Source organism: Lissotriton helveticus, chromosome 3_1 (genome assembly GCF_964261635.1).
Source record: "Lissotriton helveticus chromosome 3_1, aLisHel1.1, whole genome shotgun sequence".
In the NCBI taxonomy this organism is placed as follows: domain Eukaryota; kingdom Metazoa; phylum Chordata; class Amphibia; order Caudata; family Salamandridae; genus Lissotriton; species Lissotriton helveticus.
In genome coordinates this window covers 182,320,302-182,348,135 of record NC_136061.1, presented here as the reverse complement: position 1 = coordinate 182,348,135, position 27,834 = coordinate 182,320,302, and the positions used below count along the sequence as shown (strand labels likewise).

Sequence of the window (27,834 nt, the reverse complement as noted above, 5' to 3'; positions counted from 1 at the left end):
CTTGACAATGTGTATATATGTCTAAGTTATCTCTGATTCTAGGACTATATACACAGACTGACTAGATCTAGTCACTCGGCGCCCGTAATATCATTATGAGACACGCTTGACACCCATATTATAAAGACGAATGTATAGTGGGTATGTATGGAACTCAGCAGATACGTAGCTGGGTCACACGATCTGGGCACCTTCAACAGACGGTGTGATATAGCATGCATTTTGGAATGGCTCTTGCATGCACAAACTGTATCTCACGGAGACAGGAACTTTACCGCTTGGAGCAAAATTTACCAGATATGTATACCCTTACACCATTACTATGCTCTGTTCTATTGTTTCAGATTTCCCTTACACAGAAGGCTGTAAGCAAGCTAAACCGTAAGTACGGGTTTAGCACACAGGTGGGTCAGGGTCGGGTGCACCTTAGCGAGTGCAGACCTCCCGGCTCACCCCTCTTGGTCCTGAAGAAAACCTAAAAGTCATACACGGAGGAAACATGTTGACCATATTTTCACGCACAATTTGATACTCCCTGGTCAAATTACACCAATAGAAGTATCCCACTTGTTTTTATTAGTGTCATACTGACTCCAGAATAAAGTCTATAGGGAGTACACGTAGTACACTTTTTAAAATTCACAACTTCTTCACACACCCACAAAAAATCCAGCTCCGCTGCAGTTGCAGGCGTCGAAGCACACCTGAGTGGCACTCAGTTACTCGGGTGGACCCCGATGATGAAGCATGTCACCGACCAGGTCGGTGAGTGAGGGGTTTCTTAAGAAAGAAAGATTTCTTTCTTTCCACTTTTCTCTATCTCCGTGCTAGATCACTAGGACTCTGGGGATACTCCTTTCTTTTGTTTTGTTAATTTGAATTCTAGGGGACTAAGGAGTAGGACCCCATTTGAATACCCTCACTCTCTCTTTGTTGATTACGTGGCTTGAAACCTGTCATCTGTCAGGGTGACAACACTACACACTGCCAAAGTTTGTCATGGCCCATGGAGATTCACTGAGGAATCTGCAGTTAGAAGTATTCATCAAAAATAAAATTTTTGTAGATGCAGGAAATTCAAAATATCCATTATAAATCTTTGTTAGACTAAGGTGTGTCACTCTATGGATTTATGTATGTATTTAAAATTCCACAGGTAACTTCCTCCAAAGCAAAGCCCTTGATAAATAGGAAGTTGGCTGATAGGTCTGCCAATACTAGGGATAGGGAGCAAAGCCACACAAAACTAAACAATAAATGGAAAGCAAATTTACCAGCTTTAAGGGCTGCTTTATAGGCAGACTTGAGTGCACCAGTAGCCTGACCAGACCATGCAGTTCCAGGAGCCACACCTGGCCGGAGACCACCGGGGTAAGCGCCAGGCTGCAGCCCACCAGGGTACAGGCCTGGCTGAAAACCGCCAGGAACCACACCTGGCTGTGCTCCAGGGCCTGTCAAAGAGAAAGAAAATGCCTAAGAATACACGAAGAGAGAGGCCAATCAGGCTGACATTTTCAGATGCCTCATGGGCCACACAGCAGTTTTCTAAATGGTTACAATATTTTACCAATAACTTTAAATTCAAGTTTGACTTAAGTAACTTTAGGTGGCAAGGCATTGACCAAGTAGTGCTGATTTGTAAAGTCTGCTGAGGTGTTTCTTGAAAGATTGCAGGTTCAAGCATTACATTTTAACTTTAGAAATGTTTTAGTATCTCAGAAGTACTTGTTACAGCCTACAAATGTCACATTTGTCTTCCAAGTATTAATGCAATCGCCCAGTGGCTTTTATACAAATAATTGTTTACAATGCAGATGTTTATTGTATACCACCAGTGTGTGTTGTAGCTTTTAAAATCATATTTCTTTTCCTGCTATCCTTCGCTGGAATATTATTATGTCAGAGTTACTGGGACAGTCCAGTGTTTCTAATGCTGGTGTATACGCCAAGTGGCTTGATTTTATGCACAAATACCACAACTCTGATTTATCAAGCGATCATCCTCGTCATCTCCTCTTATAGAATATAACAATATTGCCGCCGTGGTGAAGGGCACAGCACAGATAAGAAAGTTTTGTTTATATTTGAATTTAATTGAATTGAGTCCTACTGCTGTAGAGGGTTCTATATCACGGTAATGTAATCTCAAATTGCTAAACACAGACCTCACATACTCGGAAAGAAGAACAGAACAGGTACAAATGTATCATTTATTTTCTCCTACTTTTACTACCATATGTGTGATTTGAACACTATGTGAATATTATTGTTGTTTCATGAGCTACGAAAGTACCACATTGAGGTTCCATTCTGGGGGTGGAGCACCCCCTGGTGGGGAATCCATGAACAGACCTTTCATAAACTGTTATATCACTAGAACAGAGAGGAAGAGAGATTGTGTGATTGTCTGTATTGTGAAATTGCTATGAGGTGAACTTTGATCGATGCATGAAAGAGGCCTGATATTGCCAGTGAGAGGAGATAAGGCAAGATCTGTTCTGGAGATGCTTCTAACGGGTGTACATTTCTCTGGTGGCACCATAAACAGAATCCTTTCCATTTCAGCTAGCATATTTCACTGGTGTCTTCCGGTCATGCTTTAGATAAGACAGCACTAAATTACTGAGTGATATTTAAGTCTTGAAACTCATGGAACTCAGAAGCCATGCATGCAAGTGGAGAGAGGCTAGCTCTGGTTGTTATATCAGTTAGATCTGATCCTGGTTCATTGTTAAGATTGTTCGTGTTGTTGGTAGGTGAATAGGACAGGTCTATGACAGGTGGAAGAGCTCCGTAGACCAGTGCTGCCTGGGCAACTTGGGAGCGATCAAGATGAGGCGAACGTGCTCAAATTATCATTTTGCTGAGAACCTTTGGGATTAGTGTGAAGGGGAAAAAAGCGTAAGCATAAATCTCGGACCATAGCGTCAAATGGCATTACACCAAGACCGTGGGAGGGGATATCAACTGGCATAGAACTAGGATTTGGTGTTGCTATTTGTTGCGAAGAGATCCAATGCTGGTTTCCACTCATGGCAATTGTATTTGCACTACTGAGAGAGTCCGCTAAGGTGTTGGGCACTCCGAACACATGCTCGGCCTTCAGGAATATCTTGTGGGTTTTGAGCCTACTCCAAAACTCTTAGGCTCCACGAGATAGTGTCAGAGATTTGGTACTTCCTTGTTTGTTTATATGATAGATGCTGGTTGTATTGTCCATACTGACTGGCACTTAGGATCCTGTGATTCGTGGTAGAAAAGCCCGCAGGGTAAGAAAGATGGCTATCAGCTCCAGGCTGTTGATGTGCATAGATTTCTGATGTGCTGACCACTTTCCTTGGATCTGTAGGCCCTGTAAGTGGCCACCCAGCCTTCTAGTGCAGCGTCCGTGGTGATTATAAAATCAGGTACCAAAGGAAGAAATGTGTGACTTTGAGAGAGATGAGATAACTGAGACCACCACATTAGAGCATCTATATTCCATGGGCTTATGGTTATCAAGTCATCGAAAGACCCTTCTGATTGAATTCATTGGAGCCACAGCTGTTTCTGTAATGGCCTCATTCTGAGGCATGCCAAAGGAACAAGATTGATTGTGGAACAAATCATTCCCAGTTGCGACTTGAACATCCTCACTAAAACATACTTTTTTTTTTTTAGATTTTGTGAGCCAACTCTGCTAGTCTCCTTTGTCTTTCCTGGGAGAGGAAGGCTTTGTTCTGGATTGTATCCAGGTCGGCTCCTAGAAACTGCATCGTTTTACTGGGAGTAGTTGATGATGTACCTCAATTTATAGTGAGACGCAGCTTGAGCAACAGCGACAGGTAGACTCTGGTAGCGCTGGCAGCTTGCCTTGAAGTTGCAGCTTTTAGCAGCCATTCGTAGGGGAATTCCTGATGACCTTGTTTACTGAGAGAGGCTGCTACTGGTCAATATGCAAGGGTCTGACTTGAGGTCAACTGGGAAGATTCAGTTTTGGTAATGGGTACCAGTTACAGTGAAGCAGAGTTGTTTGCGGTGTTTGGGGTGAATGGGGATTTGGAAATATGCATCTTCCAGGTCTAGAGATATCATGAAGTCCGCACTGTTTAGGAGGTGGAGAATGTCAAGAGAAAGTAATCATTCAAAAGAACTGGTTGCAGAGAAATTAGTTTAGCTTCCTGAGATTCAGAATGTGTCTCCATTCCACTGTTTTCTTGGGTAAGAGGAAAAAACTGAGAGTAGAATGCCTTTCCTTTTTCAGCAACAAAACCTTCTCAGGCATGCAGGGGAATCCTCTGGAGTCCTGTACTTTTTATCAAAACGAGGAAGGATAGCCGCCACTGTAGTAGGGCTTTTCATCATTTTTACACTCTTTTGCCAAATGTAGTCTATAAGGGACTCTTTGACAGAAATGGGGAGGTGAATTGGTGTTGCTGTCCTATCCATTAGGTTATGTCTTCTGGAGGTGAGTCGAAAGGGTGATGAGGAGGTGGTGACGGAGTGGGTATGACGTAGTGGTCCCAATCATTTGGTGGAGGCTGAGTTTCTACAATCCCGCCTTCTTCTCTGTCATCATCAGATGATGATGGATCGCCCCTCTTTGGTACCGCGATGCGAGAAACCAGTGTCATTCTAGAAGTGATAGGTAGAGGAGTTGATGGGGTTAGTGGAGAAGCAGGTTGAAGTGTAGCAACAGGTTGTTCTGCAGGAGGGTCAGGAAACCTTTTTCTAAAATCCGTAAGCATAGCCTGGAGATCCTGAACCAAAGATCTTGGCACCTCGTCCTGTCTGGGTAGGGGAACACAATAGTACGTGGACTCCTCACAATGCCTCTGAGAAGGACGTTATTAGCCTGGATATGAATTTGGCCTTTGTCCTCAAAGTCGTCTCCGTACTGACACTTGACCTGCAGTTCTGACGGGCTATGGGCTGTTATAAAGGGGCCATCATCATCTGACTCCTCTAGGTCCAGTAGTTGACTTGGAGGCACAGGTGACACCTTGCTGGGTGAAGTAACCTCAGGCCACAAAGAGGTCTTTGACATTTTTGTGGCATCAACGGCGTTGTTGTCACCACAATGTATGTTTTGGACATTGAGTCCTTCTTAGACAGAATCGTCGTTGACGAGGACTGAGTCATTGTCGACAGATCATGGTCGACTGAGTCATGGTCGAATGAATCATCGTCGACTAAGTGTCATCGACTGTGGGGGGCGGAGCTTGCCGGTGCTGATGAAGGACGCGTGAGCGCTGAGCTCCGCGCAAACACCGAAGAAATCCTGTTAAATATCCTGCCTCAACGGAGCTATGGGGTCGATAAGGTACCTCATCGACTCACCGTCACTGTTGTGACACTCGGCGAGGCCCCCGGCGGAATTCGGCCGACGGACGGCGAGATCCAGCTGCTCGAGAGAGTCAATCATACTGGGCCCAACAGCAGCGGACTTTCCGGTGCGCTTAGCCGGCGTACGTAACATGACGTGCGGCTAGTGCTGGAACGCACGCTCGGTGAACCACTGCTTTACCTTCTGGGCCGGAGAAGCGCACGTCGGACCACAACACAGACGTGGCCCCCCGAGACCCGCTGAGGAGACCTCTGTGTCAGACAGCAGAGGGAGAACGCTGCGCTGCGAGTGGCTGGCGGCACTGGGAACGGCCGGTTTCACCACGAGCAGCGGCCAGATTGGCGGTTTGAAGGCAGCCGGTCTTGTAGCCCCCCGAGAGCGGCATAAACTGATTGTGTTCACCCCTGAAGTGTGTGTCCCCCATGTTGATGTGGGGGGGAGTCCATTGAGGTCCCACTGACGTCGCTGACATTACCTGGGGGCGTGGAGTGCCCCCCCCCGTCGGGGCTGACGGGCCGCGGCGTTCGGCTCAGTGACGCAGCACCCCTAGTTTTGGCGTGCCCTTTTAAATTTACCCGCCTGCGGAGAGCTGCATTGGTAGCGGAGTTACAGCTGCGGGGTGCTTGAGACTCCCACGTGGTGGTGCGGCGAACGGAGTGGCACCAGGAGTCCAGTGCCATTTGAAGCACGAGACCACACATCCACCTGAGAGACGCTCCCTAGCTACTGCGTCAGCGGTGAATTGGAGGCATAGCCTACCTGCTGACGGGGGGGTGTTAATTGCTGCGGCAGGGCCGTATCACACTGTGGACGAGGACAACTACAGCGCCCAATTTGCGAAAGCAGAGGGACTGCGCAGCTTTGTAGAGGTGTTGCTGTAGTGAGACTCCACTGATGGGAACGCACTCGACATCCAGGACTTGTGGTGGGAAGCAAGACATCGACCACTGCCGGCGACGCAATATGGGTAAAAACGACAGAACCCAGACTAAATTAGCATTTGAACAGCGCAAGACGAAGACACCTGAGGAATCGGCGTCTGAACCTGCCCAAGGGAGCACCGGACCCGAGAACAATATGTATACAGACATTAAAGACATGCTAGTGTCTATGGAAAAGGGTCTACAAGAAAGCATGGCATCCATCGGGACAAGGATTGACGCACTTACCTACCGTATGGACCGTATGTCGGAGCGTGTAGACAAGCATTCGGAGAGACTTGACATGTCGGAGAGGCGGATAACTGAGGTTGAGGAGGCACAGACAGAAAGACAAGTCCGAGGATTTGAAGGCCCGCTCGAGGCGATCGAACATCCGCATCACGGGGATTTCGGAGACGACACAAACCGGGAGGATGGAACTCTTCGTGGAGAAGCTCCTGGTTACCCTGCTGGGCGACGACATTTTCTCCCCGATGTTCATTGTGGAGAGAGCGCATCGTACACCGGGCCCACGTCCACGCACGGGAGCGCCACCGCGGCCGATAATAGCAAAACTACTGAACTACAGGGATAGCGACACGGCGCTGAGGGTGGCCAGAGACAAAGGGAAGCTGCAATTCGAGGGCATGGAGGTTTCCTTATACCCGGACTTCACGGCGAAAGTCCAGGAGGAGAGACGCCACTTCGCACCATACAAGAAACAACTGCGGGACCTTGGCCTGGACTACGCGATGCTGTATCCGGCGAAACTGCGGGTCAACAGGCAGGGGCACTCCCATTTTTTCACGGACCCTAAGACCCTTCAGAAATCGCTAAAGGAGTGGGCCAAGGAACAGCGGAACAGCCCGCGCAGACAGACTGGAGACCAGGCAGAAAGTAGCTGCCTCGACGAACAGGAATAAACTCCTAAAAGGTTTGCGGCTCGTTCAGTCGTTTGAAGGCCCCTAGCACTGTGCGGTGAGGTACTGGAATGCTGCTGCTTAACGTGACTTCCTGATGTGATGCATAACGGGGGCGAAGAGAGAGCCGAACTCTGCGATCAGACGACAAGTGGTGGCTGGGTGAGATTGTTTCACTTTGTTTATGCCAAAACGGCAAATATGTGAACCTTAATGATACTGGGAGGAGCACTGTTTTTAGCACTATGGCTAGTTCTCACCACTACAACTAACGTACTACAGACATAAAGGGTGGGTGGGCGGTGAGTACTGGTTGGGAGATGACCTGTTGTGTTACACGAAGCACCCTGGATTGGTTACCCGTTGATGGACATAGACTAGGGTGTTGGCGCCGAGGTTCCGAGTTACATGGTAAGCCACTGACGCACTATAGTGCGACCCATATGGTGACCTCCGCCCCAGCGCCTATGGCTCTGTGTGCCCCTGAGTGGGCTTTACCTGGGAGTACTCAGGGAAACGTTTCAAGTCTGAAGTTGTGGGGGGGGAGGGGATCTGTCAGGCCAGGTTGGGGGTGGTCTGCAGAGGGTGGGGGGAGGCTGGGGTGAGGGATGTTATTGTTGTACACAAAGAGTACTGAATCTTGACTCATGCAGGGTGTTGTCTGTTTATGCATGTAGAGGAACAACTGCGATTGATGTAGTCTTACAGAGACGGTTTGACGGTAGGGGGAGAACACTGTGCACAAACGCCACATTTTCACCCTTGGAATGGCTGAGATAGATGAAGCGACCGCGGGTGGCGGTCCTGTTACGTTGAAGGCCTTAACCTGGAATGTTAAGGGGCTGAATGACCACCGCAAACTTAGGAAAGTGCTGCACTACCTCCATAGACATCACATAGATCTTGCCCTCATACAAGAAACACACCTCCCACCTCAGAGTAAGATGCTCACCACTAGAGGTATGAGGGGTAACAGCCTGGCAGCGGGATTTACTACACACTCCAGAGGGGTGGTTACGTGGGTGAATCCTCGATCACACTTACAGCTGACACTACTTGCAGCTGACCCGGAAGGTCGCTATTTGATAACGAGATGTGTCGGGAAAGGTCACGACCTCATAGTGGTAAACGTATATGGGCCCAATTATGACCACCCCGAGTTCTATGCGGACTTGGTCACGCATTGCAGACCTTATGCTTCCTCTAACATGCTTTGGGGTGGGGATTTCAATTTCGTGTTTAACCCTGACATAGACAGATCCAGAGGGCCACCTCGTCGTCCAGCTACTGCGGCCCTCCTAATGCAGGCAGAACTTCTTAACTTTGACTTTGCTGATGTTTGGCGCTACAAACACCCCACACAGGGGGGCTTTACACACTACTCAGCCTTCCACAACATCCACACAAGAATTGATTACTTCCTAGCTTCCCAATCTGTTCTCTCTTGGGTCCGGGGATGTGTGGTGTTACCTCGAACGCTGTCAGACCATTCCCCATTGCTGTTGACTCTGGTAACCCCGACGAAGAAGATCCCTCCATTCACGTGGCGATTTCCCCCCTACTCCCTATTAGACGAAGTGTTCAGAGGGGAGCTGTGGGACGACATTGACGCTTTCTTTGAGACTAATCTAGGGTCAGTTGATAGTTTTCAAACTCTATGGGACACATTCAAAGCTTACATCAGAGGGATGGCTATGGCCAAACACTCCAGTGTTCTCAAGGCCATTAGGCAACGGTTGAAACGCCTTGAAACTCAACTGCAGGAAGTGGAGACTAGGCAGCGCACTGACCCGAACACTGAAGTAGCGGAACAGCTTAAAACATTGCTAGCTGACTATAATGAAGAGGCAGACAGGGAGGTGAAACACATGGGCAAGTATGCTACGGACCTATGTACTCACGGATGAGACTGAGATAATTGATGAGATGAAAGGTTATTACGCTGATCTCTATAAATCGAAATCCTCTCACATGGAGGAGGAGATCGAGGACTACCTCGGCTACATTAAAATGTCATTCATGACTGACGCGCAGAGGGAATTTTTGATGACCTCGATACAAGAGGAGGAGATAAGGGAGGCATTAGGGGGGATGCGCTCGGGGAGTGCACCAGGGGCAGACGGCCTTACAGTGGGCTTCTACAAGGTGCTTATTGACAAACTGATGCCGCACTTGATAGCCCTCTTCGACGACATCTGCGAGGAAGGCTGTATGTCCCCTACCATGAGTGAGGCGCTACTAGTTGCAATCTTGAAACCAGGGAAGCCCCCAGACTCTTGCGGATCCTATAGGCCACTCTCCTTGCTCAACGTCGATGCTAAGCTGTATGCTAAAGTATTGGCCACGCGACTGGCCCTACTTGTTCCGGACCTTGTTGCTCCGGAGCAAGCCGGATTTGTCCCAGAACGTAATCTAACGTATAATATTCGTACGGTGTTGGGAACAATGCAGCACGTCCGGCAAGACAATAAGGCGCTAGCGATTTTCCTGGATATGGAAAAGGCATTCGACTCAGTTGAATGGCCCTTTATGGTGAGAGTACTGAGGAAATTGGGACTGGGTGAACCCTTCCTGCAAATGTTAGGGGCGCTATATTACAAACCAACAGCTAGACTGCGAATAGGGAACATTGTCACTGAATCCTTTGGAATCAGTAGAGGAACAAGACAGGGATGCCCCCTCTCCCTGCTATTGTACGTGCTGGTTGCAGAACCTTTGGTATGTGCAATTAGGGAATACCACGCGGCAGAAGGTATCAACTTTCCGACGTATAAAATAGGTATTTCCACGTATGCAGACGATACACTGCTATACGTTCGCGATCCTGAATCCAACCTCACATCAGTGATAAGAGAGGTAGTCCGGTTTGGGGCTCTCTCGGGCCTGAAAGACAACTGGGCCAAATCGGTAGCATTCCCCCTAACCCCAGTCACACAGCCATTCGAGATGGAATACCCACTGCAGTGGTCCACGGACCCGGTTCGATACTTGGGGATACAGCTACACACAGACCCCGAAATCCTGATCCGGGAGAACTATGGGACCGCCTTCTCTAAGCTGGTAGACGACGTTGAAAAATGGTGTAAACTTCCCTTGTCGCTAATGGGCAGGATCGCCATAATGAAAATGGTAGTTTTACCAAGGTTTCTGTTCCTGTTTACTAACCTACCATTGGTCCTCTCAAAGGCTTTTTTCAAGCAACTGACACAAGTCCTTATACAACTTGCGTGGGGGGGTGGACAGCCTAGAATCCAATGGAGAGTCCTGACACTACCGTATGAAATGGGAGGCTTGGGAGCCCAGGATATGGAAAGATATTACAGGGTTGCTCAGGCGGCTCACCTGCACTCATGGATACACGGGAACTCACACATTCCGCATGTCATTCTGGAACGCCTATTTGCGAAGCCCATACCGTTGCCGGGCACTGTCTGCCTGCCGGTGGACCGTAGGGTTGGTCTACTATACTCCATAAAGGCCACAAACCATGCTTGGAATGAGCTGGTGCAGGCACGGGGCTGTGACCTGCTGTATTCACCGCATATGCCAATCGAATGGGCAGTATGGCTCCCCCTACTGATGGAAAAAGGAGTCACGAGAGCGCTGACCGAATTGGGGATCTCAAAATTAGAAGACCTGTTCATGGATGGGGTGGTGAAGACATGGGAACAGTTACCCCCCCTGAAGGCAGAGACATCACTTTTGACACGCTTTCAGTATCATAGGGTCCGAAGCGCGCTACAGGAAATTCTGGGCCCGGACCTGGCGGAGCCACCCGAGGTGCCGGAACTCACCTACATGATTAAGACGGTGTCCTCTCGTAAGCTAGTAACTAATATAAATAAATTAGGTGTCCGACACAAACAACTCCAACTCTCCAAGGCCAGAGCAGAATGGCAGCATGACCTACAGACACAGATAGACGATGAGATGTGGAAATATTGCTGTGTCAGCACGAAAAAGCTCTCGCTGAATGGAAGGCACAGATTAGGGCATTTCAAATATCTGCACCGTGTCTATTATACTCCGGAAAGGCTACACAGGTACGGGTTGAGACGATCCCCGGAATGTGAACACTTCTATGCGCAAGTGGGTGATTTCCTTCACATGGCGTGGAACTGTCCAGGGGTCCACAAATTTTGGGGGGAGGTGTTCTCGGAACTAAACCAGATACTGGATGCAGAGATCGCAGTCACCCCGGTACTAGCGCTGCTGGGATATTCAAAACCGCTGCCGGTGGCGCTACGGCGCTTGGCTGATATGGCTTTACTCATGGCCAGACGCGTCGTAGCTACTTGCTGGATGAGGGGACCGTTACCTACTAAGAAGAAATGGGCCAGAGATATGTTAAACTGCTGCACTCAATCTGAAGTGTACAGTGAACTGCTCCCCCCTAAGAGTCGCCCCAAGGACTTCTGGAGCTTGTATCGGATTCATATCGAGGCCTGCGAGGGAGAGGAGGGGACAGAGCGGGATGGGGGTACGGACGAGCTAGCGGCGTCAGAGAGTCAGGAATTGGAGTCTGCCCTGAGGATAGGGGAGGACACAGAGTAGGTGCATCTAAGATAAGTACATGAACCTCGTTGGGAGGGCGGGACTGGATTATAGGAATACACAGTGTATGTAGGGAAACACGATAGAGGGACGTTACGGGAGGGGGTATGGAATTAGGTGGCAGACCAGGGCTATGTGGGGCGCACACACCCCCACTCCCCATCCCTCTGCCATTAGTTCGGAGGGACATTCAGGGAACACCATTCCGAGACGTTATTTAGACAGGCACACTACTGACAATCATGGGTGGGGGGTTAGTTGGGGTAGGTTTTAGGTGTTTGTTTGTAAGTGAAGGATGGGTCAGCCTGGCAATCTGCGTGGCTCGGCTGGACAATTGCAGGTAACACACTACAGGGTATGGACAGTTGCCAAAGAGGTGATATAGTGGCATTGTTGACCTGAAATTTCCCGGACTTTGATTCAATGTGGCATACTTGAACGCCGCCGGGCCTCCGGGATGTCGGCAAATAGGCTGTGTAAGAACCTGCTAGTATGTTCGGATGTATTAGTTCAATACCAACTGCCGGCCCTCTGGGTTGTAGGCTGTATATCCTGTATCATATTTGGCAACGAAATAAAGGTGTTTTTTTTAAAAGCAAAAAAAAAAAAAGTGTCATCGACTGTGATGTGGGTCATTGTCGACAGTGGTATCATTGACTGGGTCGTCGATGAGGTCTTCGTTGATGCTGTAATCCTCCCCAAAGGGATGGGAGCACCTATGGCTGCTGTCATCTGTGTCTTTGTCGTCAATGGTCTCAACAATGAGACAGTAGTCACCGTCGACGATCTTGCTGTCGACAGTGATGTTGCCATTGAAGTGGCTGTGAGAGAGGATCTATGCCTCGTTGTCAACAGATTTTAGGAGGAGGAATGAGGACGATTTCTAGCTTGGGTAGAGAGCTGGCTCAAGCAGTGCTGTTTCTGAGGAGAATGGTTTCCGTTTCTCATTTTTCCTAGTTTCCTTAGTCTGGTGGAATGTTGTAAGGGATTTTCTGCTCTCCTCAGGGGTTCCAGCCTGGGATCTTGATATTTTGTGGGATCTGAAAGAAGCATCTCTATCCTCCTCAGAAGATGACCTCTGAGTTTTTGACTTTTGAAGCCATAAAAGAAGCCTCCCCTCCCTGTCTCTCAAGGTCTTGGAGTAAAAGGTACAACCAATTGTACACTACTTTACCTTGTGTTGAGGGTCGAGGCAATAAAGACAAGCCTTATGTGGGTCATTCACATGTAATCTCTTCTTCCCACAGGTCTTGCAGTGTCAGAAAAGTGTCAGATATTGTAGAAGCAGAAATAGTTTGAATATCTTGCTTGAAGAAAAAACTTAACTGAGCTCAGGGAGACTCCCTACACAGACGATGTGCGGTGAAAATCTGAGGGACTGAGCCTCTCTTGGGGGTGTTCTAGAGGGTCTGATTGGTTATAATTTAAGTTTGGCCCGTTTTTTAAAAGGACATAGATAGGCTATTAAACTGATGGCTTATTGCCATTATAGCCTATAATAGTTATACACACTGCTTTACTAGGATACCCTGGGACTCCCACTTCAATGATGGGGAATAATTCAAGCAATGGAATCTATGAAAGATCCAATACTAGATAAATTGACCTATACAATTATTGCATACAACATATCGTCAAGGTAAGAATATATAAGAAAGTATAAATGTGCTGTCCTTAACTACACAATTACTTAGCTTGATAATGTGTTGTTAGCTGATATTGGGGAGCCTCTATAAGTGCATGTAAACTCAATATTTTAATAGGTCATCCTCTTAATGTCCATTTTTATGATAGGATGTACTACTTTTCATCTGAATTTCATGCTATTCACCGTAGAGATAACATGTTCCTTGAAAGCAAAACAAGCTTCCCTAGGATGACCCCAATAGCTACTGAGATTTGACACTTAGGTGTAAGGCAGCGCTGCAAGTAATTATACTGTGTTGCTCTACAGCAATTCAAAAGGGCAAGAATGCACCGTATTTACAAGATACGGTGCATTGCTGTCCTTTATGCGCCAATGAAGGCACCCTTGCACAATGGTGCATATGTGTCTGTGTTGTTGGCAAGATTGTTTTTGTGCAGGAAGGGACATCTTCCTCCACAAAAATAATCACAAGAGGCGTTTTCCTCGTTCCATATGTGCTGCAGAATGTAGCACGCATGGAAAGAGGAAAAAACATTTCTCCTCGTTACATGTGATCTAGGGAGCTGCAAGGTTTTGGCACTGCCCCAGATTTACTAGATCTTATAAATTTGGGACAGCATCAAAGTGCAACACCCACAGCAACACCCGAGAAATGCCTCGATGACGCAGAGTAAGGCAAGGTAGCGACTTGGTGCAAAAGGGGGTGGTGATGGACGCAGCATCTGAACCAATCAAACACTCACACCCAGTCAAAAGATCTGGGTTTAATCCATCACCGTTCTTTAGCCCACTCTGCCACCCCAGTTCAGACATGGCTATATGCAAATCAGTCTGACCCTGTGCTTCATGGGAACAGTCCAGCCCGAACTGCCAAGCCATGCCTTCCCTGGACCGGAAACAAGCTTCCGAGGACCGGTTTCTGGCATTACAGCCATCTTCAGCCCGGCTTGCTTGAATCCAGTGGCAGAGTGAGCAAGGGACTCACGTCTGAGCATACCCTGCCACACTTATGGTGGCCAAAAGCGGTACAAAAGGGGGTGGTGATGGACGGAGCATCTGAACCAATCAAACACTCACACCCAGTCAAAAGATCTGGGTTTAATCCATCACCGTTCTTTAGCCCACTCTGCCACCCCAGTTCAGACATGGCTATATGCAAATCAGTCTGACCCTGTGCCTCATGGGAACAGTCCAGCCCGAACTGCCAAGCCATGCCTTCCCTGGACCGGAAACAAGCTTCCGAGGACCGGTTTCTGGCATTACAGCCGTCTTCAGCCCGGCTTGCTTGAATCCAGTGGCAAAGTGAGCAAGGGACTCACGTCTGAGCATACCCTGCCACACTTATGGTGGCCAAAAGCAGTACAAAAGGGGGTGGTGATGGACGGAGCATCTGAACCAATCAAACACTCACACCCAGTCAAAAGATCTGGGTTTAATCCATCACCGTTCTTTAGCCCACTCTGCCACCCCAGTTCAGACATGGCTATATGCAAATCAGTCTGACCCTGTGCCTCATGGGAACAGTCCAGCCCGAACTGCCAAGCCATGCCTTCCCTGGACCGGAAACAAGCTTCCGAGGACCGGTTTCTGGCATTACAGCCGTCTTCAGCCCGGCTTGCTTGAATCCAGTGGCAAAGTGACCAAGGGACTCACTTTGCCACTGGATTCAAGCAAGCCGGGCTGAAGACGGCTGTAATGCCAGAAACCGGTCCCAGAATGCTTGTTTCCGGTCCATGGAAGACATGGCTTGGCAGTTCGGGCTGGACTTTTCCCATGAGGCACAGGGTCAGACTGATTTGCATATGGCCATGTCTGAAATGGGGTGGCTGAGTGGGCTAAAGAATGGTGATGGATTAAACCCAGATCAGTTGACTGGGGGTGAGTGTTTGATTTGCTCAAACGCTCCGTCCATCATCCCCTTTTGTATCGCAAGGTAGCGACTTGCACTGCATTGCCTTACCCCATATCTACAAAGTCATGAAAAGCCATGCAGGCTGGCTTTACGTGGTCTTGTAGTCATGGCTAAGTCCTGTGCACCACCAGAAAGTCACGAAAAGTGACGTTCCGGCGATGCATAGGGCTTGTAAATAAGCTCCCTATTTAATAAAGTCTATTATTTTTGTATCTGTGGTATAACCTTTCTATTTATTATTTCAAATCCATCTACTTGTGCATTTATGTGTAGTATTTCGTTTATCTGGAGCACATACTAGAGACATTTATGTCACTGCTCCTTCACAGTTTTTATGGATAAAAGGATGCACACAAAAATTGCATATGGTTCGATTGAATTAAAATTGATGTTCCAAGCTATTTGAATTGTCAAGAACCTTTTCTGATTAACACTACTATTATGAGGATAGTTAGGCTTTTCTGTTTTCAGTTTCTATTTTTTGGTAAATTCTGGTGGGGTTGTTTCCGGTCCATGGAAGACATGGCTTGGCAGTTCGGGCTGGACTGTTCCCATGAGGCACAGGGTCAGACTGATTTGCATATGGCCATGTCTGAAATGGGGTGGCTGAGTGGGCTAAAGAATTGTGATGGATTAAACCCAGATCAGTTGACTGGGGGTGAGTGTTTGATTTGCTCAAACGCTCCGTCCATCATCCCCTTTTGTATCGCTTTGTTCGCCCTAAGTGTGGCAGGGTATGCTCAGACGTGAGTCCCTTGCTCACTTGGCCACTGGATTCAAGATAGCCTGGCTGATGAAGATTATGAATCCGAAACCGGTCCCAGGATGCTTGTTTCCGGTCCATGGAAGACATGGCTTGGCAGTTCGGGCTGGACTGTTCCCATGAGGCACAGGGTCAGACTGATTTGCATATGGCCATGTCTGAAATGGGGTGACTGAGTGGGCTAAAGAATGGTGATGGATTAAACCCAGATCAGTTGACTGGGGGTGAGTGTTTGATTTGCTCAAACGCTCCGTCCATCATCCCCTTTTGTATCGCTTTGTTCGCCCTAAGTGTGGCACGGTATGCTCAGACGTGAGTCCCTTGCTCACTTGGCCACTGGATTCAAGATAGCCTGGCTGATGAGGATTATGAATCCGAAACCGGTCCCAGAATGCTTGTTTCCGGTCCATGGAAGACATGGCTTGGCAGTTCGGGCTGGACTTTTCCCATGAGGCACAGGGTCAGACTGATTTGCATATTGCCATGTCTGAAATGGGGTGGCTGAGTGGGCTAAAGAATGGTGATGGATTAAACCCAGATCAGTTGACTGGGGGTGAGTGTTTGATTTGCTCAAACGCTCCGTCCATCATCCCCTTTTGTATCGCAAGGTAGCGACTTGCACTGCATTGCCTTACCCCATATCTACAAAGTCATGAAAAGCCATGCAGGCTGGCTTTACGTGGTCTTGTAGTCATGGCTAAGTCCTGTGCACCACCAGAAAGTCACGAAAAGTGACGTTCCGGCGATGCATAGGGCTTGTAAATAAGCTCCCTATTTAATAAAGTCTATTATTTTTGTATCTGTGGTATAACCTTTCTATTTATTATTTCAAATCCATCTACTTGTGCATTTATGTGTAGTATTTCGTTTATCTGGAGCACATACTAGAGACATTTATGTCACTGCTCCTTCACAGTTTTTTGGGATAAAAGGATGCACACAAAAATTGCATTTGGTTCGATTGAATTAAAATTGATGTTCCAAGCTATTTGAATTGTCAAGAACCTTTTCTGATTAACACTACTATTTGTCGCAGCGCTGGCGCTCATCGCAATAACACACCGAGGCAGAGGTAAGGAATGCACGTCTTACTTTATTCCCTGCCAGCCTCACACTGACTTACAGACTAAACTCCTCCCTGTGACTCACTTCCTTTTCCTGCTGCCTGTCCTGTCTCACACAGGAAGTCAGGCAGGGCGACACTACATCTCCCCTGTTTTGCAGAGTCTCACTTCTTCTATATCTCTTCGACCAGACGTCGGGGTTTCCTGATTAGACGTTGCGGTCGTTCTCTGTGTCTCGACGTGGGACTGTGGCTGTGGGGACTGTGGTGATTTGTGGTTTCCACCATTCGCGTGGGGCTATGATGGCTTGGGTCACTGTTGTCACTCTGATTGGAAGAGTCACTTGAGAGTAGATTTGGCACGGTGTTGTGGCCGCCGCGTCGGTTACATTTCCTGAAGTGTGAGATGTTTCTTGTCACTTGTTTGTGGTCAGCTTTGGCTGTGACCATGGTTCCTTTCTTCTTGGTGACTTGCATGGGAATGTCGAGGTATCGACTGTCTGCCTTGGATCGCCGATCACTTCGCACTATCACCCAGTCTCCTTCTTGTATGTTGGAGTCTTTGGCATGTCTGCGTTGATCAGCATATGTTTTCATTCGATGCTTCCGGGTGTGATCAATGTCCACAAGGGTGTTGTGATCGACCGTGACTGTCCGTTGTTGCGGATTTTCATTTAGCATGGGCAGTCTCGTCCTGGGTGTCCTTCCTAGCATTACAGTTGCTGGGCACTGAGCTGTGGTGTTGTGCGGCGTATTCCGGTACGCTCTGAGTACTTCATTTAATGTCTGCTGGACATCTCGGTGAGTCAGTTCTGCCTGCTGGATTGCTCTTTTTAGTGTCCCCATAAATCGCTCCACCATGCCATTTGCCTGTGGCCATAGCGGGGTGATTTTCTGGTGCTTGAAGTTTAGGTGGGTTGCAAAGTTCGTGAATTCATGACCGTTGAAGGGAGGTCCATTGTCTGTTTTTACTCGCAGTGGGATGCCCCAGGCTGCGAATATCTCATCAAGCACTGGGATTACTGTCGTTGCTCGAGTTGATGATATCAGTTGTGCGAATGGGAAGCGGGAGTATTCATCCATGGCAACAATGATGTACTGTCCTGATTGTAGTGGGCCAAAGAAGTCGACCGCTATCTGTTGCCATACTCCGTCTGGCAGTTCTGACATTTGTAACGGTGCCGGTGGTTCTTCCTTGCTGACTACTTGGCATGTGACGCAGTCCTTCAGGGTTGTCTCGACCATGTAGTCAAGGGTGGGGAACCAGACTCGTTCTCTCAGGGCTTTCTTAGTTGCATTGATGCCTCTGTGTCCTTCATGTGCCAGGTTGATGACCCCTTGGCGTAATTTGAGAGGAATCACAATCCTCCCCCCTCTCAAGAGGAGACCATTGTCACTGATGGAGAGTTCTTCACGCACTCATTGGAATGCGGCTAGGTCTTGTCGGAGTTGAGCGGACTCGGAGGAGGACTGCTTCACGTCCCTCCAGGAGTTGGAGCGAATTCGGGTCATCACTGCTTGGACGAGGGGGTCAAGTGCGGACGCCTCCTGGATGGCTTCGACAGGAACAGTGGGAGGACACGCAGCGTCAACAACAAAGTGAAGATATTCGTCAGCTACAGAGAGTGCAGAACGGGCACCCGCCAGTGGGTGTCGTGACATGAAATCAGCTGGGTTTTCAGCTTTCCCAGGTTTATGGATGATGGAGAAGACGTAGTCTTGGAGACGAAGGCCCCACCGCTCAATGCGTGGTGGCATTTTCGCATTGGGGTTGCCAAAGATTGTAATGAGCGCCTGATGATCCGTGATGATCGTGAAATGTTTGCCATAAACAAAAAGGTGGAAGTGTTCGCACGCCCACACCACAGCCAGGCTTTCCTTCTCCGGCTGGGAGTATGCTTTTTCTGCATCCGTCAAACTGCGACTTGCGTAAGCGATGATGTGTCGTTGGTCTGAGTCTTCTCGGTATTGGGCCAGAATGGCACCCAGGCCCACTGGACTGGCATCCACGGTGATTTCAGTTTTCTTCTTCGTGTCGAAGTACGCCAGATTGATAGCTGACCCCACGGCATGTTTGATGACAGAGAATGCATGTTGACACGCTTCCGTCCAGTCGAATGGCTGACCTTGGCGAGTGAGTTCTCGCAGTGGGTAGCTGATTGTGGCGTAGTCGCGGATGTACCTCGCGCAGTAGCTAGCCATGCCAAGGAAAGAGCGTAAGTCAGTGACATCTCGGGGTTTCTGAGTGTCGGCCAGGGCTGCCACTTTCTCAGGGTCTGGTCTCATGCCCTCCTTCGAGAAGATGTGTCCGTAGAATTTTAAGGTGTCTTTATGAAATTCACACTTGCTGGCATTAAGTGTTAGGTTTGCCGACATCAGTGCATGGCAGACCCTGTCCAGGGCTGTGTCGTGTTCTGTCCTGTCCTTCCCAAATACCAGCAGATCGTCACTGTAGTTGAAGGCATTTGGGATGCCTTGGATGACCCGTCTGATGGCTTCCTGGAAGATCTCGGCAGCCGAGGATATGCCAAAGTTCAGGCGTTTGTAGCGAAAGAGGCCTTGGTGCGTGGTAAAAGTCGTGATATATCTTGATTTGTCGTGGAGCTCCAGCTGGTGATAGCCTTTATTAAGGTCGAGCTTGGAGAATACTGTGGCGCCATTCAATTTGGTGATCATGTCACTGATATGCGGCCCAGGATGGCGTTCCCGCTCGATGGCGGTGTTGGGCGCGCGCATGTCAACGCACAGCCTGACCTTGTTGTCTTCTCCTCGTTTTGGAACTACTACAACTGGCGATACCCACGGGGTGGGACCCGTCGTGCGTTCTATGATGTCTGTTCGAAGGAGATCTTGGAGCTCGTCATCAACGGCCTTTTGTAGATGGAATGGCACCTTCCTGTGGTGTTGGGCAACCGGTGTCACATTCTCGTTGATGTGAAGCTTTACTTTGAAGTGATTGAGCTTCCCGAGCCCTTTGAATAAGTTGGGAAATTTTGCAACGATGTCGGGAGTGTCCTCCGTCATGTAGAGGAGTTCTACGAGTTTGAGTCTTTCTGCTGTGGGGAGACTGAGGAGACAATCTGCCAGATCTGGTCCCTCCACTACATGAATGTAGGCATCAATAGTCCGGTCCTTGAACGTGAGAGTGGTGCGGAAACGGCCTAGACAAGGCAGTGGCTTGCGTGACATCCACGTGAAGACACGGACAGCAGCTGGTTCCAGTTTGGGCTTGTGTTTCATGGATTGATGTTCTAAAGCACAGATGTAGTTTAAGGATGCTCCAGAGTCCAAAACAAATTTAGCTGGGTGGTCGCCTATCAGGATGTCGAGCTTTGGATATCGCTTCAGTCGATCCGGGTCAGCAACCATGCATATGTACTCATCACGTTCCGGAGTAGTTACCATGCATATGTATTCATCACTGTCTTGTGATGTGGGGGTGCGCGATGGTGACTCACTGGATGTGTCTCTGCGTGACCGATAGGAGTCCGTCACATGACGTCTTGAGCGATGGCTACTTCCGGAACGACCTCTTGACTGATGCGAGTATGCTGACTGGACGCTGGAATTGGACGAGCTGGAGGACCTGCGTCCCTTGTCTTTTATGGCTCGGGCGTGATGGCGTGACTCATGCCCCTTGGTTGATGATCTGTGACTTGGTTGCTTGGCTTGGCATGCAATCTCGAAGTGAATGTCTCTTCCACAGCGGTGGCATCGTTGCCCGATGGCTGGGCACTGTCCTGAGTGTGGGTAGTCCTGCCCGCATCTATAACAGGTAGGCGATGCTTTTGTGGGTCTCGTGTGTCGCGAGCTTCGACGTGATGGCTGAGACCTGTGTGACTTGGAAGTGGGCTTGGCGGACTTGGAGAACCTGTGTGCCTGAATGCGCAAAGCATGGTCTTTGTGATCCGACGATTTCTGTGTCCCCATCCGCTTCGCGTAGTCCTCCGCCTGGTCATTGATTCTTGTCAGTTCCTCGATTTCATCTAATGTGTATGGTTTTTTTAGGAGTCTCCGGCGCAAGGTTTCAGATGAGCAGCCGTCGATGATGCGGAGCCTCAGGGCGTCTTCCGTTTTAAAGTTATCAAAGTCGCAGTATCGTGCGAGTCTACGTATGCGCATGATGAAGTCACTCATACATTCATCTTTCTCCTGCGTGGCAAGGTTGAACGTGTGGCGCTCATAATCTACATTGCGTTTGTGGAGAAAGCGTCTGTCAAGTGCAGCTTTGGTTTCATCATAGGTGGCTGTTGCAGCATTAGGCAGCTCTTTGATGATTTGTGCAATGTCCGGACCAATCAGATTTCTCAGAGCCACAAGTTTTTGCTTGTTATCTTGTACTAGGGATCCGACCATGTAGTCCTCAAAGTCTTCACTCCATGTTTTCCACGATGGGCCCATGCTATTGCCTGGCGTCAGTGGTAAAGGCTGAGGTTGGCGCATGAAGGAGGCTCCCACTGGGTTGTTCGCCATTGCAGGTACCGTGGGAGCAGGGCCTCTTGTGCTGGGAGCTGGGCTTCCTGTACTGGGAGCTGGGCTTCCTGAACTCGCTGTGCTTGATGCACTTGATGCTGTGGTGGCAGTGCCTGATGAGCTGTCAGGGCCCGGATTGGACATCTGCACTTAACTGGCTGTATAAGCGTTTATCCAGTGCTTATTGGTTGCACGCAGTGTTTATATGTTATTATTCTCTTTCTTGAGCATTTGCGCTTCTCAGTTGCCTCTGTGGACTGGCAGTGTCCTTGTTAGCAAATGGCGCCTGACCTTAAGATGGCCGCCGGAGAGAGAGTGTGGGTTTGTTGGAGGGCGGCGCCTGACTCCAAAATGGCCGCCGCGCGGGACAGTAGGCCTCGTGTCTCTGTCCCTGGGACCAGGTAGACAACACGCGTGAGGGGAGCGGCCGGGTTTGGACTCACCCTCGCTCCTCACGCTGTGTCCCGTTCTGGCTCTTCTCTCCTCGCTCGCGCCTGGGATCGGGTGCTGTTCTCTGGCGCTGCACACTCGGCTGCTCACTTCTGGCACGTGGGGTCGCGCTCTGGCATACGCGCCTACCTCCTGGTGCGGCAGTTGGGTGCTTGGGGTGTTGCTCGAGCACCCGCGCTCTGGTTTCTTCGCGCCTCTCTTCCCAGGGCAGTAGCGGCGAGCGCTTCTCACCGGCTGCAGTCGGGTGTTTTCTGGGCTTCGGCGGATTTTCTTTCCGCTGCAGGGTTCGGTGGTCGGCCACGTTGGGTGGCTGAGCGGTGCTGCTTGTGGGGTTTATAAACATCCCACCCTCGTCGCCATTGTCGCAGCGCTGGCGCTCATCGCAATAACACACCGAGGCAGAGGTAAGGAATGCACGTCTTACTTTATTCCCTGCCAGCCTCACACTGACTTACAGACTAAACTCCTCCCTGTGACTCACTTCCTTTTCCTGCTGCCTGTCCTGTCTCACACAGGAAGTCAGGCAGGGCGACACTACATCGAGGATAGTTAGGCTTTTCTGTTTTCAGTTTCTATTTTTTGGTAAATTCTGGTGGGGTTTTTTCCAGTGTTTTCAAGTGATTTCAATAACTTTAAAAACAGTGGTTATCAGTGGTTACATATTTTCACACCATTAAAAACAACGGAAAGTGTTTTTCCGGTGTTTATGGAATGTTTTGCTTTTATTACTGCTTGCTTTCTGCACTGATAGCTCATGGTATGTAGACAGTGTACGTATAGTGTATATGAGGTCCAAATAGATTTTTGCAAATTTAACTTATTGTGGTACACCTCACACTACTTCTTCAGTGAGTCTTTGGTCATGTGCGCTTGCTCTTTCCTTCCCATGTAAACTTCTTTGAAAAGGCCCTCTCAACATTGGCATTTGATACGGGCAATGCCAAAACAGCCAGTGCACAATTTGTTAACTCTGGCCACTGACATAGCTTTCCATGCCAATGCTGGTGTACTTGAAGATTGCAATTCTCAGAGCAGGTTTTGCAACATCGGTGTTGAGCTGGGCGCTTAGGCCCTCAGAGTTATTGAAGCAGTCAAAAATGAAGCAGCACTTTAGAAACTTCAGAGGGCATTCCCCTTGATGTAAGGGATCTAGAACATGTACAAAGTACCACAGTGAGGTTTCATTGACTTCAGATACCATGGTTGGTGAGGGGACATTTCTATGCATCATTGCAAGCCATTTCTCATACATTGTAAAATTAAAGTTCCTGAATTGCTCTTCAATATTGCTTTGCTTACCAAGTGGCACGCAAACTAACATGGAACATGTTGTAGTACCAAAGTCACTAAAGGTGTCACCCAGCCTACTCTCAAGGAGATGTTTCACATCTACATCAATTATGCTGAACACATGGCACACAAGTGTATTTTTGGACTCTAGTTTTTTTTATTATGTCCACTACAGTAGTTATGTTTTCCTGTAACGATAGCAGTAGTGTACTTTGTTCACATCACTATCAATATGCGACCAAAGATCCTCACATTTCTTGCTTTTGGCATCATCACTCAGCAAAAATTCTGTTAACAGTTGCCACATGGGTAATATAGCTCTTTGGACTGAGAACCATCAGCTAAGGGAAGCAGTTGGGATGACTCTTTCTGTGATGCCACACAAAGCACAAAATGATAAATATTTGCATTTTAGTTCATGTGAATAAAAAGTCATTAGCATTCCTCATTAACCCTGAAGATTGTAAAGATGCTTTCAGCATACCATCTAACAAGTGACTAGGATCTCTTACAGGGAAGCACTTCAGCTCAGGTATCAATTTTGGCAGGTCATCACACAACTTTTACATATACGTAGCTGAATCACTGCAAATACAAACAATATAACACCAATCTTTGTTGAGTGACACTGCTTTCAATGTTTTCCAAAAGTCTGGTGTCTGGTCTGGTGTCATGTTTTCACCACTATCCTAGATGCTTGGCGATAGCGCTCTTTTCACATATACTTGTCACTATACTTTACATTGAATGTTTAAAGCCTGAGGTGTTGGCAATTCACCAACTATCAATACTGACTACCTAGAAACTAGGGGCTGATGCATTAAGGGTTTTTTACCCATTCTCTGTGGGAAAATGTGATGACACATATTAGGGAAGATTCTTATGAAAGCAGCCAGTTTACCTATCAATGAAAAAATCAAACGTAGCCTAAATATCAAATATGGTTTTGATATTTCATGATTTTCTACAGTTTATAAAATAATTAAACAAGACCTAAAACATGCTTCTCAACCTTGGATCTTTAGACCAAAGACCACAAAACTGAAAAAAGAAAAAGGAGGAAGAAACAATATTTGAGTGGCATTCTTAAGCAACATAACTCAAGCAGAATAATGTTAGCCCAGTCTTTCTTACAGTTAGCTTGTATAACAAAGTTACATTGTATTAGCCCCTTCAGGAAGAAATAAAATGACAGTCACTCTCTTTTTCCTTTCTTTGAATGGCATTTAGTTTGTGGTTGTGCAGGTGTTTTTTCAGTGTTTATATGTTTTCACTGGTGAGGGCTAGTTCTCTTTCAGTGGGGTTTTATCAGTTATTATAGGTTTAAACCTAAAACCGGTCAGCCTAAGGATAGTATAAAGTACCTCATAATGTGCAAAATCCTTTATGGTCTAGCATGAAGCTGTAGTTAAAAACCTTTTTAAGCAATTAGTGTAAAATGTGAGGAGGAAGTGACCAGGAGGAAGTAGTCTAAGGCAGCCAACATTGTCCATGTCAATGCACTGCCACAGTGATGTCCCAGTGCATGCGTATTGCCTAAGAGGGGCAGTGGAAAAATTCATTTCACAGGACTGTGTGGCCATAGTCTTCTTTCTTATTGTGCTCTAAATTCGTCTAGTATGCTCTATCCTGTTTTCACCGTGCTGACACGCTACGGTGTACTTGCCTCAAGTAGTAGTATTAATATTTGCAACAACTTGGTAGACTAGAGCACAAGGTACCAAATGATTCATTTGGCTTTATCAACTTTACCAACCTTAATGTGGATCCTGCGTATGTTCTTGGAGTTGGAGAGCTAGGAAGGGCAAACAGACTGAGATACTTGGGACTGCAAAGGAGGTATCTGTTAGTTCTAGCGTCTGTGAAGATAGATTGAGTAGACTATTTGTCCTGGTGTTTCCAATCTGCTTCATGTTTAATTTATTTTGTGTGCATTCATTGATGGGAGGTATGATCTGGATGGCTTTCTGCGTTCTCATCAAAATACCTGTCCCATTTAATTGCCACATTAGTTACTTTAATAGGTAACTTGTCTACAGCGCACCAGAGGTGTAGCGTTCTCTTCTTCCACTCTGTTCTCTTCCCTCCCATCCTTTCTTTGGGAATTGGTAGCTTGTCCTTCAATTTCAAATTCTGCTGTGACACACTCAACAAAAACCAATCTGCTTGGTAGTGTGCTTTGTCCACGCTCCTCATTCATTTATTTCTTATGAAAGAATAAGTAAAAAGGCTTCAGGAATATTAGCTCAACAGATTTCAAGCCCATGAGGTAATGATTGTTTGAGTAGTTTGAACATTTTTTATAGAATCCTCACCTAGTTTCCCATTTGAGCACATTTGCAAGAGTTACGTAACATACTGCCCCCTGTTTTTTTGGTTGCGTTTTTGCTGCATTGTAGATTACAGTTGTGAAACACTCTAATCCTTTAGAATACACCAAATGAACAAATGTAAAGTACATGGAAATCTCACCAGCTTTTCCAGGTTTGTAACCTGCTCCAAGACCACCAGCGCCGAGTCCACCAGCACCCAAACCACCAGCTCCAAGTCCTCCAGCACCCAGTCCTCCGGCACCCAATCCACCAGCACCCAATCCACCGAGTCCACCGGCACCAAGCCCGCCAACTCCTGCAATGTAAAAGGATCCCCATTAAAGTCCTCTCAAGTAATCCAAAAATAGTAGGTGTCAAGGTCTGATTACAGCATGGTTGGCATCATGCCCAGGGAACTAAAACAGAGAACTCCCCAAGAGCTGAATCCTCCCACGTCTTCTCAAACAGCTCAAATGTTGGGGCATAATTGTTTTCCAAATATAAAGAATCTTTCATAATTATGAACTTGCAGCATTCACTTTCGCAGGGAGATGAGTAACTTTGATGCCTCTTCACTCTTAGCACAATCCTGTTTTAGTGGCTTTGAAGACTTTCCACATGTCAAATGTCAGATCTGTGGAAATCCACAGTTTGTACAACTCAATTCCCGCCCAGAGAATCTCCAAGCCCAGGTCTGGGGAGCTTCATGTATGTAGGAACCAAACCCAGTGGAGTCTGTGCCCCACTCGTAGAGCTGGTAATCCTCAGAAAAGCCACTGTCTCCACATTCAAATCCATACTCGGGTGGTCTCCAAACCTTCATGAGTCCAAGCCCCACTCATCGAAGTATCATATTCTTTAGGAAGCTCACTGCTACCACATATTAAGTCATGCTAATAGCTCCCCAAAATTCGGGGGGGGGGGTAAGAGCACAGGAAACCTACTGAGAGCACATTCCCAGCCATGCTTAGGGGTTTTTCTAAACTGAAGGATTCCAAGCCTAGCTCTTGGAAACATATTGTTGTCAGGAACTTCACAATCAGCTCATTCCAAGTCATGCTCAAAGGCTTTCTAACCCTGAAGGTCTACAAGACGTACTCGAAGGACAAAAAGTCTTATGGGATCTTCAGTGTGTGCATATCCTAAACCCTACTGGCGAGAGGTCCAGCTCAGTTGATGCATCAGCACCCCTACTTTTAGATCTGAACATCGGACGGTATTTCCTACATCTTGCGCCTCTCTCATAAAATGGAAGCTCAGTAGTGCAGCGCATCTGAATCTCTAAAATGCAGTAGGATACACAACATAAATTGCAGCAAAATGTTAAGCATTACATGTACTGATCATATGAACACTATTGTAAGTTCTATGTTCTTTGGTACTGGGATGTCATAAGATGTAAGTACACTCAGTCTACAGCACTCTCTAGTTTTGCACTACTGCAAAAGGAAATCTGAGTTAGTATCTACTTCAATAGCAATAAAGGCGCTACATACTTAACATTGTGCATTCTCTACCAGCACAACATTCTGCAATGGAGCCACTCCACATGGTCATCATCGTACCCTCGCTATCACCCAAATACTTAGACTCCAGCATTCTCTAACAGCAAAAGGAAACTAACAGATACGTACACCCAGTTTTCTGTTGGTACACTCTACCAACACACACACATAAATGCACACACATACCCTATACACATGCACACACTCCTCCTCCTCCTCTCTACCCACATAACACTGAAGGCACCACACTCACTCAGCCTTCTGCCATCTCTGCCGATCTTAAAACGATCAAGGACCTACACACACCCAACCTCAATCACTCTCACTGATCCCAATAAAGCACAAGGAAATCAAGAAACCCTCCACATTCTGTAGCCACAGTCAGCATGACACTGAGCTATAAATCTTACACAACTGCCTGCACTTTCTACCAACCTAACAATGAACGATCAAATTAAACACGAGCTCAAACAACTGCAATCTCTAACAATATGTGCCTCCGCAAGGAAAACATACAGACTAAAGTTGTTGTCCAGTCCATCAACCCTTCATTGAGCAAGGAAACCAATTATCCCTGAGCCTTCTGCTGTTGCTATCAACCTATCAGCTAACCAAAACACACTCTAAAACTTTAGCCATGGCTGTGGCCAGGGAGTATAAGTGTACACATTTCGTTACAATACATCATAGTAACCCTC

At 47.6% G+C, this 27,834-nt stretch overlaps 1 protein-coding gene across 23 annotated transcripts in view; it reads right to left on the bottom strand.

Annotated features, from left to right (window-relative positions):
• The window catches only part of ELN (elastin), a 496,210-nt gene that overhangs the window by 216,338 nt on the left and 252,038 nt on the right, over nt 1-27,834 (bottom strand). For all 23 annotated transcript variants that reach the window (XM_078679544.1, XM_078679545.1, XM_078679547.1 and 20 more), the window contains 2 exons: nt 25,792-25,947; nt 1,275-1,451 (listed from right to left, as the gene is read on the bottom strand). In XM_078679544.1, the coding sequence (XP_078535670.1) occupies nt 1,275-1,451; nt 25,792-25,947 (333 nt within the window). The remainder of the gene's footprint in view (nt 1-1,274; nt 1,452-25,791; nt 25,948-27,834) is intronic.